Source organism: Coenobita brevimanus, unplaced genomic scaffold, assembly GCF_032717465.1.
Source record: "Coenobita brevimanus isolate Jiangsu-jjx unplaced genomic scaffold, ASM3271746v2 jjx.HiC_scaffold_129, whole genome shotgun sequence".
NCBI lineage: Eukaryota > Metazoa > Arthropoda > Malacostraca > Decapoda > Coenobitidae > Coenobita > Coenobita brevimanus.
Window position 1 is genome coordinate 158509 of NW_027642111.1, and position 19078 is coordinate 177586.

The following is a 19078-nucleotide window of genomic DNA, read 5'->3' on the forward strand; positions in this document are numbered from 1 at the left end:
TCTATCCATATGGTCACAATGCTCCTGACCTGTGGATGAGTGACACCAAGCTCTTGGTAAAATCATATTATGGTATGTGGTAAAAAAATGTGAGTGTGTGCACAGTGGCAGAATGGCAGGTAAGTCATTTGGCTTTTTGTGAAAAATTAACAGAACTGGAATAGGCTAGGCCAATGTCCTTGGCTAGACAGGCTAGTTAAAAAAAAAAAAAAGGATAAATTACCCTTTAGCACAGAATAGGAATTACCAAAAAATAAATAGAAAATAAGCAAATAAATAAACCTTGTAAAAGTATAGGGGATGATAGTACAAAGTAAAATATTACCAAACAATAACATATTATATATAATAAGAATTCTGAAAGTCGGCTAAAATCCTTTGGCCTACCCTTAATAAAAACAGGACAAACCTTAATGTTATGGTTATTATTAACTTTATGTATCAATTTACTTGAATACAAGCTGCATGCCTATACTGTATCTAGGCCTAAAAAAAACTAGGCTAGACCTAAAATTAATGAAAAAAAAAAGCCTAGGCCTATCCTAGCCCGACCTGACCTCATAACAATGATTAAGAAATCTTGATAAAACTTATGAAAATCATTTATCCCATACTTAACATAACCTATTTTGAAGCAGCCTAACCGTACCTAACCCTAGCTAATCCTACCCAGTGTCACTTAACCATACCATACCCGACCTAACCCAACCAGTCAAGCCTAAAATGACCTAATCCAACCTAACCTAACCCAGCCTAACCCAACCAAATAAAACCCAACTCAAAACCTATCAAAACCGACGTATTCTAAAGCAATCTAACCTAATCCGTCTATATCTAGTCGAACTGAAGCCAACCCAACCAAAAATTACCTAATCAGACCAAACCCTGCCCAAAGTGACCTAACCTAACTTTCGATCGGCTATATATTCGCTAAGAAAAATTGCGGTCCGAACGTCTACGGATGGCACATTCCAAGTTTCGCCTGTTCTGTGTACACGTACACTTTGTGTGTGTGTGTGTGTGTGTGTGTGTGTGTGTGTGTGTGTGTGTGTTTACCTATTTGTAGTATACAGGAATTGAGCAATGCTCGTGTTGTCCTGTCTCCATATCCACATTCATCAAGTCTACCTTTACACACATGAATGTTTTTCTCAAGCACCACCTCTTTGTCTAAGTCGTTCCAAATATTTAAGTATTTACCTAATATACCTAATTGTGATATACACGGAATGTACTATGCTCGTGGGTTTCCGTCGTTGTTTCTCAATAAGTCGAATTTAGCTTTAAACTCGTTTAAGTTTTTAGACTGGACGATCTCTTTGTCCAGGCTATTCCATAAGTCTATACTTCTGTAAGGAAAGCTATATTTCTTGATATCCTTCAAGCAGCTTGACTTTTTCAATTTCATTCCGTGTCCTCTTGTTACTCTCTTATCCCATACAAACAGATCTTCTTTGTCAATTTTATCTACTCCCACCATGGTCCTGAACACCGCAATCATGTCTCCCCTCTTTCTCCTTTCCTCTAACGAAGGCAAATCCAGTTTTTCCAGCCTCTCTCTGTATGACAGGTCTGTCAGACTGGGGACCATCTTGGTTGCTGTTCTTTGTATTCTCTCAATCTTGTTTATATCTTTCTTTTTGTGTGGGGACCACACTACCGCTGCATATTCTAACCTGGGGCGGATCATGGCCACTATCAATTTTTTTATCATTTCCTCATCCATATAATGAAATGCTACTCTTATGTTAGTCAAGAGTTTATAAGTCTCTCCAACTATCTTGTTAATGTGCTTTTCTGGTGACAAACTATCTTGGACCAGCACTCCCAAATCTTTCTCTTCTCTCCTTTTTGTGATTAATTCATTACCCAAAAAATAATTCAGTGATGGTCTCCTGGTACTTTTACCCATTTCCAATATTTTACATTTCTTTACATTAAATTTCATTTCCCACGTCCGGCTCCAATTGTGTATCCTATCCAAATCCTCCTGCAATATTTTACAATCCTCCTCAACCTCTATCTTCCTCAAGATCTTTACATCATCAGCAGACAGACTTGCATAACTGTTCACTCCATCTACCATATCATTTACGTAAATCAGGAACATTACTGGCGCCAACACTGAGCCTTGAGAGGTGTGTGTGTGTGTGTGTGTGTGTGTGTGTGTGTGTGTGTGTGTGTGTGTGTGTGTGTGTGTGTGTGTGTCTGTCTGTCTGTCTGTCCGTCTGTCTGTCTGTGTGTGTTGAGTCGTGTGTGTACGCAGGAGAGCCTGTGTTTGCGTCAGGCAGGGATACTGAGTGTGGAGGGATGGCTGAGTTCATATTAAGCCTGTGTGAATAGAGGTTTTTGTATGCATGTTAGTAAATGTGTGTGTGTGTGTGTGTGTGTGTGTGTGTGTGTGTGTGTGTGTGTGTGTGTGTGTGTGTGTGTGTGTGTGTGTGTGTGTGTGTGTGTGTGTGTATTTACCTCTTTGTATTTACCTATTTGTAGTATACAGGAATTGAGCAATGCTCGTGTTGTCCTGTCTCCATATCCACATTTATCAAGTCTACCTTTACACACATGAATGTTTTTCTCATGCACCACCTCTTTGTCTAAGTCGTTCCAAATATTTAAGTATTTACCTAATATACCTAATTGTGATATACACGGAATGTACTATGCTCGTGGGTTTCCGTCGCTGTTTCTCAGTAAGTCGAATTTAGCTTTAAACTCGTTTAAGTTTTTAGACTGGACGATCTCTTTGTCCAGGCTATTCCATAAGTCTATACTTCTGTAAGGAAAGCTATATTTCTTGATATCCTTCAAGCAGCTTGACTTTTTCAATTTCATTCCGTGTCCTCTTGTTGCTCTCTTATCCCATACAAACAGATCTTCTTTGTCAATTTTATCTACTCCCACCATGGTCCTGAACACCGCAATCATGTCTCCCCTCTTTCTCCTTTCCTCTAACGAAGGCAAATCCAGTTTTTCCAGCCTCTCTCTGTATGACAGGTCTGTCAGACTGGGGACCATCTTGGTTGCTGTTCTTTGTATTCTCTCAATCTTGTTTATATCTTTCTTTTTATGTGGGGACCACACTACCGCTGCATATTCTAACCTGGGGCGGATCATGGCCACTATCAATTTTTTTATCATTTCCTCATCCATATAATGAAATGCTACTCTTATGTTAGTCAAGAGTTTATAAGTCTCTCCAACTATCTTGTTAATGTGCTTTTCTGGTGACAAACTATCTTGGACCTGCACTCCCAAATCTTTCTCTTCTCTCCTTTTTGTGATTAATTCATTACCCAAAAAATAATTCAGTGATCGTCTCCTGGTACTTTTACCCATTTCTAATATTTTACATTTCTTTACATTAAATTTCATTTCCCACGTCCGGCTCCAATTGTGTATCCTATCCAAATCCTCCTGCAGTATTTTACAATCCTCCTCAACCTCTATCTTCCTCAAGATCTTTACATCATCAGCAAACAGACTTGCATAACTGTTCACTCCATCTACCATATCATTTACGTAAATCAGGAACATTACTGGCGCCAACACTGAGCCTTGAGGTGTGTGTGTGTGTGTGTGTGTGTGTGTGTGTGTGTGTGTGTGTGTGTGTGTGTGTGTGTGTGTGTGTGTCTGTCTGTGTGTTGAGTCGTGTGTGTACGCAGGAGAGCCTGTGTTTGCGTCAGGCAGGGATACTGAGTGTGGAGGGATGGCAGAGTTCATATTAAGCCTGTGTGAATAGAGGTTTTTGTATGCATGTTAGTAAATGTGTGTGTGTGTGTGTGTGTGTGTGTGTGTGTGTGTGTGTGTGTGTGTGTGTGCGCGTGTGTGTGTGTATTTACCTCTTTGTATTTACCTATTTGTAGTATACAGGAATTGAGCAATGCTCGTGTTGTCCTGTCTCCATATCCACATTCATCAAGTCTACCTTTACACACATGAATGTTTTTCTCATGCACCACCTCTTTGTCTAAGTCGTTCCAAATATTTAAGTATTTACCCAATATACCTAATTGTGATATACACGGAATGTACTATGCTCGTGGGTTTCCGTCGCTGTTTCTCAGTAAGTCGAATTTAGCTTTAAACTCGTTTAAGTTTTTAGACTGGACAATCTCTTTGTCCAGGTTATTCCATAAGTCTATACTTCTGTAAGGAAAGCTATATTTCTTGATATCCTTCAAGCAGCTTGACTTTTTCAATTTCATTCCGTGTCCTCTTGTTACTCTCTTATCCCATACAAACAGATCTTCTTTGTCAATTTTATCTACTCCCACCATGGTCCTGAACACCGCAATCATGTCTCCCCTCTTTCTCCTTTCCTCTAACGAAGGCAAATCCAGTTTTTCCAGCCTCTCTCTGTATGACAGGTCTGTCAGACTGGGGACCATCTTGGTTGCTGTTCTTTGTATTCTCTCAATCTTGTTTATATCTTTCTTTTTGTGTGGGGACCACACTACCGCTGCATATTCTAACCTGGGGCGGATCATGGCCACTATCAATTTTTTCATCATTTCCTCATCCATATAATGAAATGCTACTCTTATGTTAGTCAAGAGTTTATAAGTCTCTCCAACTATCTTGTTAATGTGCTTTTCTGGTGACAAACTATCTTGGACTTGCACTCCCAAATCTTTCTCTCCTCTCCTTTTTGTGATTAATTCATTACCCAAAAAATAATTCAGTGATCGTCTCCTGGTACTTTTACCCATTTCTAATATTTTACATTTCTTTACATTAAATTTCATTTCCCACGTCCGGCTCCAATTGTGTATCCTATCCAAATCCTCCTGCAGTATTTAACAATCCTCCTCAACCTCTATCTTCCTCAAGATCTTTACATCATCAGCAAACAGACTTGCATAACTGTTCACTCCATCTACCATATCATTTACGTAAATCAGGAACACAAGTCAAGAGTGAGAGCCGTGGAAATGAGTTATTTAAGAGGAGCCTGTGGAGTCACATGGAGAGACAGGTTGACGAATGAGGATATAAAGGAGCGTTGTGGTGTTGATGTGGATGTGATAGGAAGCGTTATGAGGAACACACTGAGGTGGTTTGGCCATGTGGAGAGGATGGAGGGTGAAAGACTGACGAAGAGAGTGTATGTGAGTGAGGTGGAGGGGGAAAGAGGGAGGGGAAGGCCGAGGATGAGATGGAGAGATGGGGTGGAGAGGTATATGAGAGAGGGGGGTGTGAGTTGGGAGCAGGGCAGTGAAATGGCGGGGGACAGGGCGACTTGGAGGCGATTTGTTTGTGGCCACCCCAAACGGGATTGAGGCGTCTGGCAATAGATAGATAGATAGGCACATTACTGGCGCCAACACTGAGCCTTGAGGTGTGTGTGTGTGTGTGTGTGTGTGTGTGTGTGTGTGTGTGTGTGTGTGTGTGTGTGTGTGTGTGTGTGTCTGTCTGTCTGTCTGTCCGTCTGTCTGTGTGTGTTGAGTCGTGTGTGTACGCAGGAGAGCCTGCGTTTGCGTCAGGCAGGGATACTGAGTGTGGAGGGATGGCTGAGTTCATATTAAGCCTGTGTGAATAGAGGTTTTTGTATGCATGTTAGTAAATGTGTGTGTGTGTGTGTGTGTGTGTGTGTGTGTGTGTGTGTGTGTGTGTGTGTGTGTGTGTGTGTGTAATTCTAACTCACAGAAGAATCATGGAAGAGAATTACATGCGCTTCAGTTGAAGGTGTGGGATGATGGGTCTCTTTGATCCCACTTGAACACATACAAGACTTCAGCATGCAAGTATAATTATGCAAACACACACACACACACACACACACACACACACACACAAAATCACGTTCACCTCCTGTGATGTTTGACTTTGGAAGGACCTACCAACAAAAGACCGTAATGCATAAATCAATTTAATTTAGCCCAGTCTCAACTAACCTACCTATATTTGCTCGAACTGAACCCTGGCTAACCTCGAATGACCTAATCCAACTTAAATCAACCCAACCTAATCTAGCTTAACCTCATCTAACCCAGTCTAATTGTATTTAACCTCACAATCTCACGTAACCTCCCTATACCTAACCTAACCAATTCTGACGCAGCCTAACTGCATCTAACCCTACCTAATCCTACCCAGTCTCACTTAACCATACCATACCCGACCTAACCCAACTCAGTCAAGCCTAAAATGACCTAATCCAACCGAACCTAACCCAGCCTAACCCAACCAAATAAAACCCAACTCAAAACCTATCAAAACCGACGTATTCTAAAGCAATCTAACCTAATCCGTCTATATCTAGTCGAACTGAAGCCAACCCAACCAAAAATTACCTAATCAGACCAAACCCTGCCCAAAGTGACCTAACCTAACTTTCGATCGGCTATATATTCGCTAAAAAAAAAAAAATTTGCTGCCTGAAAGTCAACGGATGTCACATTCCAAGTTTCGCCTATTCTGTGTACACGTATATCTTTGTTCTTACCTAATTGTATCTTTACAGGAATGAGTCAAGCTCGTACTGTCCCGTCTTGAACCATATTTATCGTACATATCCTTAAATTTGTGAATTGCTTTGGCACACACTATTTCATTCGGTAGTGCATTCCATTGATCAATTGCTCTGTTTGGGAAACTGAATTTCCTTACGTCTTTATCACCTCTCTTCTTATGCAATTTTTTGCAGTGTCCTCTTGCTGATGCTTCTCCATATGTTAAGTAATCATTTATGTGTGTGTGTGTGTGTGTGTGTGTGTAATTCTAACTCACAGAAGAATCATGGAAGAGAATTACATGCGCTTCAGTTGAAGGTGTGGGATGATGGGTCTCTTTGATCCCACTTGAACACATACAAGGCTTCAGCATGCAAGTATAATTATGCAAACACACACACACACACACATATACACACAGCTCTCTTTCTCTCTCTCTCTCTCCAACTCTCTCTCTTTTACTCTAGTTCATATTTCAAGTGCACATGTAAGTCTATGTCTGACCTTTCACCATATATGTCTGCCTGATTCGCCACGGCTACAATATATCATCTTGCCTGGTCATTACTTACAGCCTCGTATCTGCATAATAAACTGTGAAATATTGTAACTGGCGGACCGTGGTAGGAAAACGAGAGAAAAAGAGGCTGGATAAGAGAAAAGGAGCCGAGAGTAGAAGCAAAAAGAACAGAGAATGAGATAAAGAGAGCAGAGACTGACACAAAAAGCATAATGGCATGAATGGGGCCAGAAAAAGTGAAAGAGGAAGGACAGAAGAGAGGAAAAGGATAGACACCCAAAGCAGCACTACACTGAGTGAGTGGATGGTGTGCACAGGAAAATGGCACAGCTAGGAACAATTTTACAATGCAGTACTTAGTCTCCTGTCATGACACCATCACTCCAGCAACCAATGTTTGTGCAGTGGGCATGGTGAAGGATGACCCTCCTGTCCTAAGGTGCTTTCAGCAGAGGTAAAATGGGTTTATAGCTTCATAAAAACCTATGCATTTGTGTCTCCTGTTGCCACTATTTGGTAACATGGAGGCACCTTTCATACTCAGAGGGTTAAGACGTCTTCCACAGTGGTACTGCATGTCATTACTGTACTTTCAAGTTTATAAATGATATATTTATTAATTTCTATATTAACCCAGTGACATTAAGTTGGTGCTTTAATAAAGGCATGTTATTTATAAGTTAACATATTTAGAGAACAATTATGATGCTATAGCATGTGTAGGTCTTTTCACCTGATGGCAGCTGTCCATGGCACCACCACCGTGCATTGTCAAGATGGCAGTTATGGAGCAGCATGTCATTACTAATGCTAGGTATTAATATCAACCACCCTGGCATAGTAAATGGTTCCTAGACTACAAAAAACCACTTGGTTTGTCAGTCGGGGTAGAAACACCAGGAGGTAGCACTACACAGTGTGAGTGGACTGCGGGTGCCCCAAATTATAGGAAGGCAAGTTATAAGTACACACTCACTCACTCACCATTTCAGCCCCTGGAATCCTGACTCCACCTCATAAATATCCTCACTTAAATGCTTCATATTCTGGCATTAATATCCTGTATATCTCAGGAGTCAAGATGGAGAGATGGTTATTTTATGCTGTGTTAAGTAGACAAACAGACAGACTGACAAATGAGGAAGTAAAGGAGCATTGTGGTGTTGATGTGGTTGAAAATGTTAAGAGAAATACTCTGAGATGGTTTGGCTATGTGGAGAGGATGGAGAATGAGAGACTGACCAGAAGAGTTTACCAGTGAGGTGGAAAGGAAGAGGGGGAGGGGGAGACCAAGAATGAGGAGAGGGATGGAGTGGAAAGGATGGAGAATAAGAGACTGACTAGAAGAATGCATGTGAGGTGGGGGGGGGGAGACCAAGGATGATATGAAGTGGAGACGAAGGGCAGTAAGAGACTGAGTAGAAGAGTGCATGTGAGTGAGATGGGAAGGGAGACCAAGGATGAGACGGAGTGGAGAGGATAGAGAATGAGAGATTGACAGGAAGAGTACACGTGAATGAGGTGGAGGAGGAGGCCAATGACAAGATGGAGGGATGGAATGGAGAGAGATATGAGAGACGAGGGGTGTGAGTTGGAGGGAGGGAAGAGGACAGGGTAACATGGAGGCAATTTGTCAGTGGCCACCCCTTACAGGAATAAGGTGCCTTGCAACAGATAGATAGACACAGATGATAGAAAAATGGATAAAGTTACCAGATAGAGACATACCTGACACAATATATAGCAGACTGAGTGTGGAGATACCAGGCCATTCTCCAAAAGTGTTTATAGGAGCTGCAAGCCAGTACTGTTGCAGTGCTTGTTCCCCACCACACTGTAAAATAGAGAGACATGATAATATTAATAACAACAATAATAATAATCATCATCATAATAATAATAATAATAATAATAATAATAATACCATCCATCCATCCATCCATCGTCCAATCCTACGTTGTCCCATGAGGAACGTAGGAGCCCGGGGCTAAGCAAGTTGGTGCTGACAATTAAGATGAGAGTGATTTAAGATGAGAGTGAGAATAATAATAATAATAATAATAATATAATAATAATAATAATAATAATAATAATAATACAGGATATACATGAAGGTACATCATAATAATCCATAATCAAGAATAAGTGAAGAGTGAGTTATGTATTATTCTAACTGTGGGACGGTCCCCACAAAGTGTGCAAACAAATGTCAAGTGGCGGTATTTGGTCATCATCATCATCGGGACCTCCTTTCCAACCCTAGGGCAGGGTGAGGAGTAGCAATGTCCAGACAGCCCATATTTGCCCAATCTACTGGGTCAGGCTTCCATTCATTCATCATTCAAGCCCCTGGAATCCTGGCTCTATTGGATATGCCAAAAACATTCACCATGTTCTGTAGCTTCACAAAAACAAGTCTGATAGAGAAGCATTTGGTAAATATTAAATTCCATACAACTAAGGCAATGACAGGCTTCAATAAAGCACTACTTTCTCAGAAATACGATACTAACGTAGATATGGACGCCAACTCCACTGAACTCATTAGTGAATTGATTGTGTGTAAGGGACTGCTGGACAGAAGACCAATTTATGCAAATGCAAACAGCCTGTCAAAAATATTCTTTCGTGTGTATGATATTTTTTATTAATGAGCATTTCAGTGATGAGTGGTCTCTGCTCTTGGCAAATCTCATAAGTTTACCTAAACATGTAGAATAGCTATGATTGTTATGTTACAATTTTGGGCCCACGACTGAGTTAGGCTCACTAGCTGGGTAGCAGATGACACTCTGAATGTCCCCCATTAGTGTAATAGCAAGAAAATGGCTAACCAAATTAAGCTTTTACTTGTGGAATAGTTATACAAGTACAGTAAGACCTCACTATAACGGACTAATTGGGGCCAAAGCCATGCCGAAAAATGTGAAATTCTGATAGAAGCGACATCCGGACTTCCCCCTGCTAACCCAGACTTTTTCCAATGTATCAGACATTAGTCCAGATCACACCATTGGTTTATAAACTGTTTTGACAACCACTGCGGTACTGTACTGTGTTATACCTTCACTACAGTAATCAAATGGTATAACATGTATAATAATACTGTACTGTACACTGATAAAGATGTCTTTTATTTTCCTTAGTGTGGTGAACATGGCTGAAGTGGTCAGGCAGTACGGACTGCTTCTGGCTTTATCAGATTTTTTCTGATAAATAGGAATTTAGTCCAGTAGCTCCACGATTCCGATAAAAGCTAATTCCGGTCCCATGAAGTCCGTTATATCAAAGTTTTGCTGTACATGCTATTGCCATTATATAGATATAAATAAAAAAAGTGAATGTTGGAAAATAATATCTACCAGTCACTGTAAAGGGTAATTCAACATACTTGCCATTCTATTAAACAGAACATTCAGTCTGACTTAAGGTTTTACAGTGGAAAATATTCATGAAATACATAAACCATCTCTCTTCAGCTGCTGCGTCTGGCCTTTAACTAAACAGTATATTTAGGTGAAGTAAATATGGAGGCTAAGGGACTGACAAGAGATCAAGCTGGCTGGATGAATTTTGTGCGGAGAAGCACATGACCAGGGATCTGGAACCCCTTTTAAAGTGGCAGCGTCCGGACTGACTCTATCGGATAAGTACACGTGAAGCTACAGAACGTGGTGAAATTTTTTGGCCTATCAGATGAAGCTGGGATTCTGTAAACTTGAATGGTGAGTGAATGGAAGTGTGTCCCTTTGAACTGGGCAGACTCTGGCTGTCTGGATGCTGCTACTCCTCACCCCACCCTAGGATGAAATATGGAAGAATAAAGAAGGTAATAACTTATACCATTATTTAGCAAATGAAAGTATTAAAATAATAAATCAAAAAATATATAATAAAACAGGTATTGATGCTGATGAATTAAAATGTGATGAACAGACATAAATGCTGCATCACAATGGGCATGACCTCAGTGGTAGATGTTATACAACTCATGAAACAAGTCTTCACATTTCAGAGTACTGAATGGTGGATAAATAAATGTGAAGGCCAATAACCCATGCACCTGACTGATTTTTATTCCTACTTGACCATTTTCTTACTTAATTTCACTATGCTACCCACATGCCTGTGATGGAGAATAGGGATGGGATGACGATTATACGTTAGGTGAATTTCCCCATACACAAAACTTCCTTTGGATGATTTAGAGAATGTACAAAGCAGTTTGCCACATTTATGTAAATGAATATGCTGAAAATATACCAGTAATCATAACATCAATAGACAAAAACTATAGGAAAACTACAGGATGCATCTGTTAACCTAGAACCATAAGACTGTGCAAACCAGACAATGAAAAACTACATCTTAAAACTCTTACCTTCTCCAGTCATATTTTCTGATGAGTCTCGTCGATGGCCATTAGGTCTGTTTGGTGGATAATTCTGCTATGTATTCTCAGGTGTTGTTACCTGTGAGGTGGAGAAAGTAAAGGCATAATGAGATTCATAACATATCATTTATAGAGGTTCCAACATGCTTGCATACATCGGCCTTGACCACCTAACGGCAGTTCTCCATGCTGCTTGATCTCTGGCAGCCTTCCTGTTCAGTCCCTTATCCCTGAGGTCACACTATGACCTCATCTCTGGTCTTTTTCAGTGTGCCTCTTGCAACCCTACCCTCGACATTCACTTTTCTTACTTTTTGCACCAAACTGTCATTCTCCATCCCCTCCACAAGCCCTTATCATCTCAGTCTACCCCTCCTCATCACAACACCAATACATCTCTAGTCCCATCCTTCCTCTAAATACTTTAGTTGTAAACCTAGCCCCCCCATGCCTTGCATTCAAGGATGCACTACACATCCATCTAATCATTGTCAGTTCTATATGTTTGAGCCAAGAAATAAAGCATCTTCTTCCTTTACTGCCCAGGTCTCACTACCATACAGCATTACATTCCTAACACATGCTGCCTACAAAGATCCCTTAGCATGGAAGGAGAGCCCTCTCAATGTCAGGAGAGGCAACAGCTCCCTGAACTTCTTCAAACCACTCCTTACTCTGGCCAAAGAGATGCTACAGCCTCACCTCCAGTACATAACATGTCTCCCAAATTAATAATAATAATAATAATAATAATAATAATAATAACAATAATAATAATAATAATAATAATAATAACAATAATAATAATAATAATAATAATAATACAGTAATATTCTGGTCTTTTGTTTCTCAAAAGCACCAGTCCTTCCATAGGGAATTCTCTAGCTCTGGAAACATGTATACATTATTTTTACAGTTACAAGAATTGTGACATCTCTCATATACAATACAAACTTCATCAGTAAAAAAAAAAAAAAAAGAGAGGAGGAAAAGAAAGGGGCAATAATTAAACCCTACAATCATGTCATAATACCTCTCTTCAGGACGTAGCATTTTTTAAAAAAGAAAGGCTTTTAGCTGTCTCTTAAAGGATTCAGCAGAAGAGAGTTGTCTCATGGACAATGGCAATCTATTATATAATCTAGGGGCTCTATACACAAAAGAACGATCAGAGAAAGATGACTGGTGGATGGCTCCTGACTCGTCAAGACGCAAGGAATCATCTTCACTGCATAACATCACACCTGGGCGTGTCGATGGGAGTTTAAACAATTCAGCAAGATACTTCGGTTCACCAAACTTAAGAACCTTGAATGTAATATGGCACAGTTTAAATTCAGTTCTAGCCTTTACTGGTAACCAATGCAACTCATTTAGGAACAGAGTAGTTGAGGTTCTCGGGGGGAGACCAAACATAAGCCGTGCCACCCTGTTCAACACAGACTGAACTTTTGTTAGTATATTATTTGGAAGACCAACCCACAGTGAATTACAATAATCAACACGAGACAAGACCACTGCATGGACCAATGTTAAGAGTGTTACGAATTCTACTGTCTAGAGGAAGAAAATTCTAATTGTAACATGGCCAAACAAGTAACCCGTAAAAAGTGAACGAATCATATTAGGAATATAAAACTGAGCAAAAAGTTTGATATATATTACACATTATACAATCATTAAATGGTCTCACCAAGGTTAACACTGCCAAACAAGCTTGCAGGAATAATGGGAGAAACTTCGCTTTTCTCTAATTCGTCAAAACCTAACTGGTTAAGCAGAACAGTAATACCCTAATACATAAATATTAAAAGGTAAGGTTAAGCCATTAACTTAGCTGTAAGGTGACCACATGAACTAGAGTAAACCTCTGGACCACTTGTACACAATCGAGGAAACAGAAAGCAGGAGCCGTTAGTCTCAGAGGCTGCTAACACCACACAGATCAGTCAAGGAGTGAGTCACAGACGAACAGCTCCCTCCCTCAACTCCATCAGTTACCCAAGGTTACCAATTGGTCTTTTAAGATGTTGCAAACTACTGTATTATATAAAATTTCAACCTTACTACAAAACATACTAAAGTTAATATAATTATAAACACAAAACTGGAGAATTACTAAATTCATAAACGAGTTCATAATGAATACTTATTACAGAAAAATTAAAACACAAAACAACTGAACCCTACCAAGCGCAGAGCTCACACAAAAATTAGTAAGCATGTCCATGACACCTTCCCTCTAAGATAAAATTTACTGGTAAATTTTATCATAGTCCAGATGAACCTAGTACCTATGAATATAGCTTTACAGTTCAGTGTATTAAACACGAGAAAGAGTATCAGCCAGGATATTCTCTTGCCCCTTGATATGCCTTATTTCTAAATTGTATGGCTGAATCAACAATGACCACTTCATTAGTCTCTGATTTCTGTTTTTCATTCTGTTTAGAAACTTCAGTGGATTATGATCGCTGTAAACAATCACTGGATACCTTGCATTACTTACATAAACATGAAATTTCTCTAAAGCTAGTATCAATGCCAAGAGCTCCTTTTCAATGGTAGCATAGTTTCTTTGATACTTCTTAAACTTGGTTGACATATAACGCACAGGATGCAAAACTTCATCTTTTCCAAACTGAAGTAAAACAGCACCCGCTCCTGAATCACTGGCATCCACATGTAGACTGAAGGGTTTCTCAAAGTCTGGAGATCTCAGCACTGGAGCAGTGGACAACAAGGCTTGGATGTTTTCAAATGATGTTTGACATTCAGCTGTCCACTTGAAAATCTTCTTTGAACTAGAGAGGTCAGTTAACGGAGCAGCAACCTGAGAAAAATTTGGACAAAATCTTCTATAATATCCAGCCATCCCCAGGAAACGTAACAAGGACTTGCGGTCGGAAGGTGGTGGAAAGTTCTGAATGGCATCTATTTTAGCGTCGACTGGTTTAATATGACTTTCCCAACCACGTGACCCAGGAATACTACTGTAGCACGTCCAAACTCGCTCTTTGCAAGATTTAGGGTAAGATCCGCCTCAGCCAGTCTAGTAAACAGTGCCCTGAGTCGTTCAATGTGTTCTTCCCAAGTAGATGAGACCACCACCAAATCATCCAGATAAGCCTGCACTCCCTCCAGTCCTCTGATGACATTGTTTACCAAACGTTGGAAGGTGGCAGGTGCGTTCCTCAAGCCAAAACTCATGACCTTATACTAATACAAGCCATCTGCCGTGATGAAGGCAGTGCAACTTGATAGTAGCCCTTCAATAAATCCAATTTAGTAACGAACTCTGCTTTTCCAATTCCATCAATCACATCATCCAGACGGGGTAAAGGAAATTAATCTGGCAGAGTAACGGCATTCACGCGACGGTAGTCGGTGCACAGTCTCTTACTTCCATCTGGCTTTGGAACAAGGAAGCATGGCGAAGCCCACTCACTGTCGCTAGGTTCCGCCAGATCATGGGAAATCAAAAACGATACCTCCTCTTGAAGCTTCTTTCTCTGGGAAGGGTTGGCTCGGTAAGAGGCTTGCTTGATTGGCTTGGTGTGGTCCAGTAGGATGATGTCATGCATCACATCACGACATGGCCTAGGAACGTCACCGCAGATCCCTCTGAATTCCCTCATCAGATTCACCAGATCTGCTGACTGCCGAAGTGAGAGGTGCTGCAATTTAGGACCAAAATTAGACAAAAGCTCAATGTTACATAGCTTAAGGGGATCAGCTTCAAAGAATTCTGGATCTTCCACTCCCACTTCGTGCTGTACCATGATTTGTCCTCCTCCTCTACAGTAGTATGGCTTCAGTAAGTTTATATGTACCCGACGTTCCTTTCTTCCACGATCAGGAGTCTCTATTACATAGTTCACAGAGTCAACCTTTTCTTTGACTCTGTATGGTCCAAAATACTTTGCCTGAAGAGCATTCTTAGCTAAAGGAAGAAAAGCCAGTACTAAATCACCGGGATTAAAGTTTCTTTCCACTGCTTTCCTGTCAAAAATCTCCTTCATGGTTTCCTGTGCACCCTTCAAATTTTCTCTGGCAAAATTTCTGATATGATTTAACCTTTCTCTGAACTTTTGTACATATTGTAAGAGAGGTACAGTGTTATCCTCTGATACCCAACTTTCTTTGACTAATTTGAGTGGTCCCCTAACCTCATGTCCATACACGAGCTCGAATGGGGCATAACCAAGAGATTCCTGCTTACTCTCTCTAATGGCAAACAGAAGCAGATGTATCCCTTCATCCCACTCTTTCCCTGCTTCCAGACAATACTTTCTCAGCATTTGCTTATAAGTCTGATGAAAACGCTCTAAAGCGCCCTGTGACTCAGGATGGTAAGCTGTAGCAAAGTACTGCTTAACAGACAACTCATGCATCACTTGTTGAAAGAGACCACTTGAAAAATTCGAGCCTTGGTCTGACTGAATGGATCTGGGTATACCATACTGAGTAAAGAATTTGGTCAGTCCCTTAACAATTAATTTAGCAGAAATTTTCCTCAAAGGAATACATTCAGGATACCGAGTGGTAGCTCACATAATCGTAAAAATGTACTGGTTTCCACTCTTAGTTTTTGGCAATGGACCTACACAGTCAATTATAATATGACTAAATGGCTCTCTCACAACCTCAATGGGCTTGAGAGGTGCTGGTGGAATAACACTGTTAGGCCTCCCTACCAGTTGGCAAGTGTGGCATGTCTGGCAATATTCTGAGACGTCCCATTTCATCTTTGGCCAAAAGAAATGTCTCATTAACTTGCTACAAGTCTTACGAACTCCTAAGTGTCCACCTAGACCAGAGGTGGCCAAACAGTCGATCGCGATCTACCAGTCGATCGCGGCCACTTGTTTGGTCGATCGCCGTTCCCCCATAAGACTTGGCATCAGCTGCTCAGCTCGCCAACATGGCAACAGTGCGCAAGTTGTACGTGACACATTCCTGTCTCTTGACTCTTCCCTCGCATCAGTCATAAACGCGCGGTGTCAGTAGTGTTGGAGCATACATACAAACGGGACGTTACACAGTTGCACGAGTGTGGTGTATTAATTACTGTGATTATAATAAACTGAATTAATTGAACATGAGTGGAGCAAAAAGACCGAAAACCTACCACTTTCATGAAGAGTGGGAGCATGATTTCTTTTTTACAATGTATAAAGACAAATGCATCTGTTTGATATGCCGTGCTAGCATTGCTCTGCCGAAGAAAGGAAATTTAGAGAGACATTTTTCAAGCCTACACAAGAAATATGATGTTGATTTTCCTCCTAAAACTGAGATAAGGAAAATTAAAGTGAGAGAATTGAAAGCTCAATTAGGAGCACAACAACATTTGTTTGCTAAACCTCTTTTACAGTCCCAAGCAGGAACTGAAGCATCCTTTCGTATTGCAAATGTGTTAGTGAAACACAAGAAACCTTTTCAAGATGGGGAAATGGTGAAGCAAGCTTTTCTTGAAGCTGGAAATGTTTTATTTGACAAATTAAAGAATAAAAGTGAAATCATGCAAGCAATTAAGGACATGCCTCCATCTCGACAATCTGTGACGAGACGAGTGGAGGGAATGGGTGAAGACTTGGAAAACAAACTGAAAATGGACATAGACAACTGTTGTTTTTTTTCCTTGCAATTCGATGAGTCGACTGATATAGTGGATACTTCTCAGCTAATTGTGTTCATAAGAATGGTTTTCTCTGATATGAGTCACAAGGAGGAGTTTTTAACTGTGATTCCTGTGAAAGGGACAACTAGAGGTGAGGACATTTACCAACATTTTTTTCATTTTGCCAAGAAAACAAGCCTTCCACTACAGAAACTAGTATCCAATGCAACCGACGGCGCCCCACCCATGGTTGGTAAGAACAATGGGTTTCTAGCACTCTGCCAAAAAAATGAAGATTTTCCTGATTTTTCAACAGTCCATTGTGTCATACATCAGAATGCACTGTGTGCTAAAGTTTTGAACATGGCAGATGTCATGAACATTGCCACCAAGATTAATTCCGTTCGAGCAAGGAGCTTAAGGAGACGACTCTTCCGAACTCAGCTGGAGGAAAATGAGGCTGAGTATGAAGACCTGCTATTGTACACTGATGTCAGGTGGCTTAGTCGGGGACAGTTCTTAGAAAGATTCCAGTCCTTGTTGCCTGAAGTGATTCAGTTCCTGGAATCAATTGGAGAAAGTACATATCCGCTGCATGAAGCACTATGGTTGTTAAAATTAGCTTTCTTGACAGATTTAACAGCTCATTGTAATGCATTCAACCTTCAGCTTCAAGGTAAGGATAAAACCATTACTCAGTTAGTTAGTTCCGTAAATGCTTTCAAATCAAAGCTAAAATTTCTAAAATCTCAGCTAGGAAGAGGAAATTTGAAGAACTTCCCTAATTTACAAAAAGCTGTAGAAAGCCGTGATGAAAGCAACTGCACAGGCGATACATTTTGTACTGAAATACAGAATCTTTGGGGAGAACTAGAAAGAAGATTCCAGGATATTAAGCAGCTTGAACCTATCCTGGTTTTTATGTCACATCCATTTGCTGAAGTTGATATTGAAGGAATTTCTGCAATTATCTCCTCTTTGTTCAACATGAATGCATCAGATTTGGAGGAAGAAATATTGAAGCTTCAATCTGATATTCCCTTGAAAGCAAGAGCTTCAGAGGAAAACTTCTGGAATCTACTCCATGAAGAACAGTACCCAGGATTGAGATCTATAGCTCTTCGGTTGACTGCATTTTTGGGTCAACTTATCTCTGCGAAGAAGCCTTCTCCCAAATGAAGATAATTAAATTAAGATACCGAAGCCGCCTAACCGATGAACATTTGAAATACTGCCTCCACTTGTGCCTCAGTAGTTATTAACCCTCCTTCAGTAAATTATCACAAGATATGCAGTGTCATGCATCAACTTCGCAATAAGGTTGGTGAAAGAGTCCTTTCATAGGTAGGATGAGGTAAAAACTTTGGTAAAATTTAGTATCAACTGATTCTTTTCTTTCTTAATTTAGTTTGAACTGATTATTTTTTTTTAGTACTATGCTATTTGAAATTTTTTTCCCCAGTTGACGTAATAATATTATGTGATTATGTAATATGGTAGATCGTAAAAGAGTTTCAGTCTTTAGAGTAGATCTCGGATTCTAAAAGTCTGGCCACCCCTGACCTAGACCATCATGAGCTAAACCTATTAAATCCTGACGGTAGACAGTTGGAACTACAACTTGGTACAAAACGTAAGTCTGATCATTAGCAGGTACATCTGTTGGTCTATACTTTCTCATAAGTATGTTAGAACGAGTGAAGTAACAGGTACTTGAAGGGGAGTCTACCTCATCATATGACTGACGAAAATATTTAAGCAGGTCGGGATCTTCTTGTTGTGCTCTAATAAGCATTTCTTTAGTGATAGGTAAATTCTTTATCTCGTCACTGTCATTAATACTTGTTTGTTTAAACAAATTACTAAGGTCAAGTCCAAGATCATCTTCATTTTCTACAGCCTCACCCTCAGGAGAGGACTCACCTGTATATACTCTGTGTGTAGTCATACTTCTAGTTATGGCACAACTAGGAAAAAGATACGGGTTTTCATTTTCTAATTGTTCTGTTGGATTGTAACTACCGGGTACAAGGGTTACTACAGGATCAGGTACCAGAAAATCACCAGCTATGTCATTACCCAACAAA

The 19078-nt window shown here is 40.2% G+C and overlaps 1 protein-coding gene across 1 annotated transcript; it reads left to right on the forward strand.

Annotated features, from left to right (window-relative positions):
- The first annotated feature begins 17072 nt into the window (after positions 1 to 17072).
- On the forward strand, positions 17073 to 18170 carry LOC145389563 (general transcription factor II-I repeat domain-containing protein 2A-like). Its single transcript, XM_080264823.1, has one exon. The coding sequence runs from the start codon at positions 17073 to 17075 to the stop codon at positions 18168 to 18170; it is 1098 nt and encodes a 365-aa protein (XP_080120949.1).
- Positions 18171 to 19078: the final 908 nt, after the last annotated feature.

What these genes read in the sequence shown, in the direction of transcription:
- LOC145389563 (XM_080264823.1), top strand. Translation starts at nt 17,073, where the DNA reads ATGGTTTTCTCTGATATGAGTCACAAGGAGGAGTTTTTAACTGTGATT.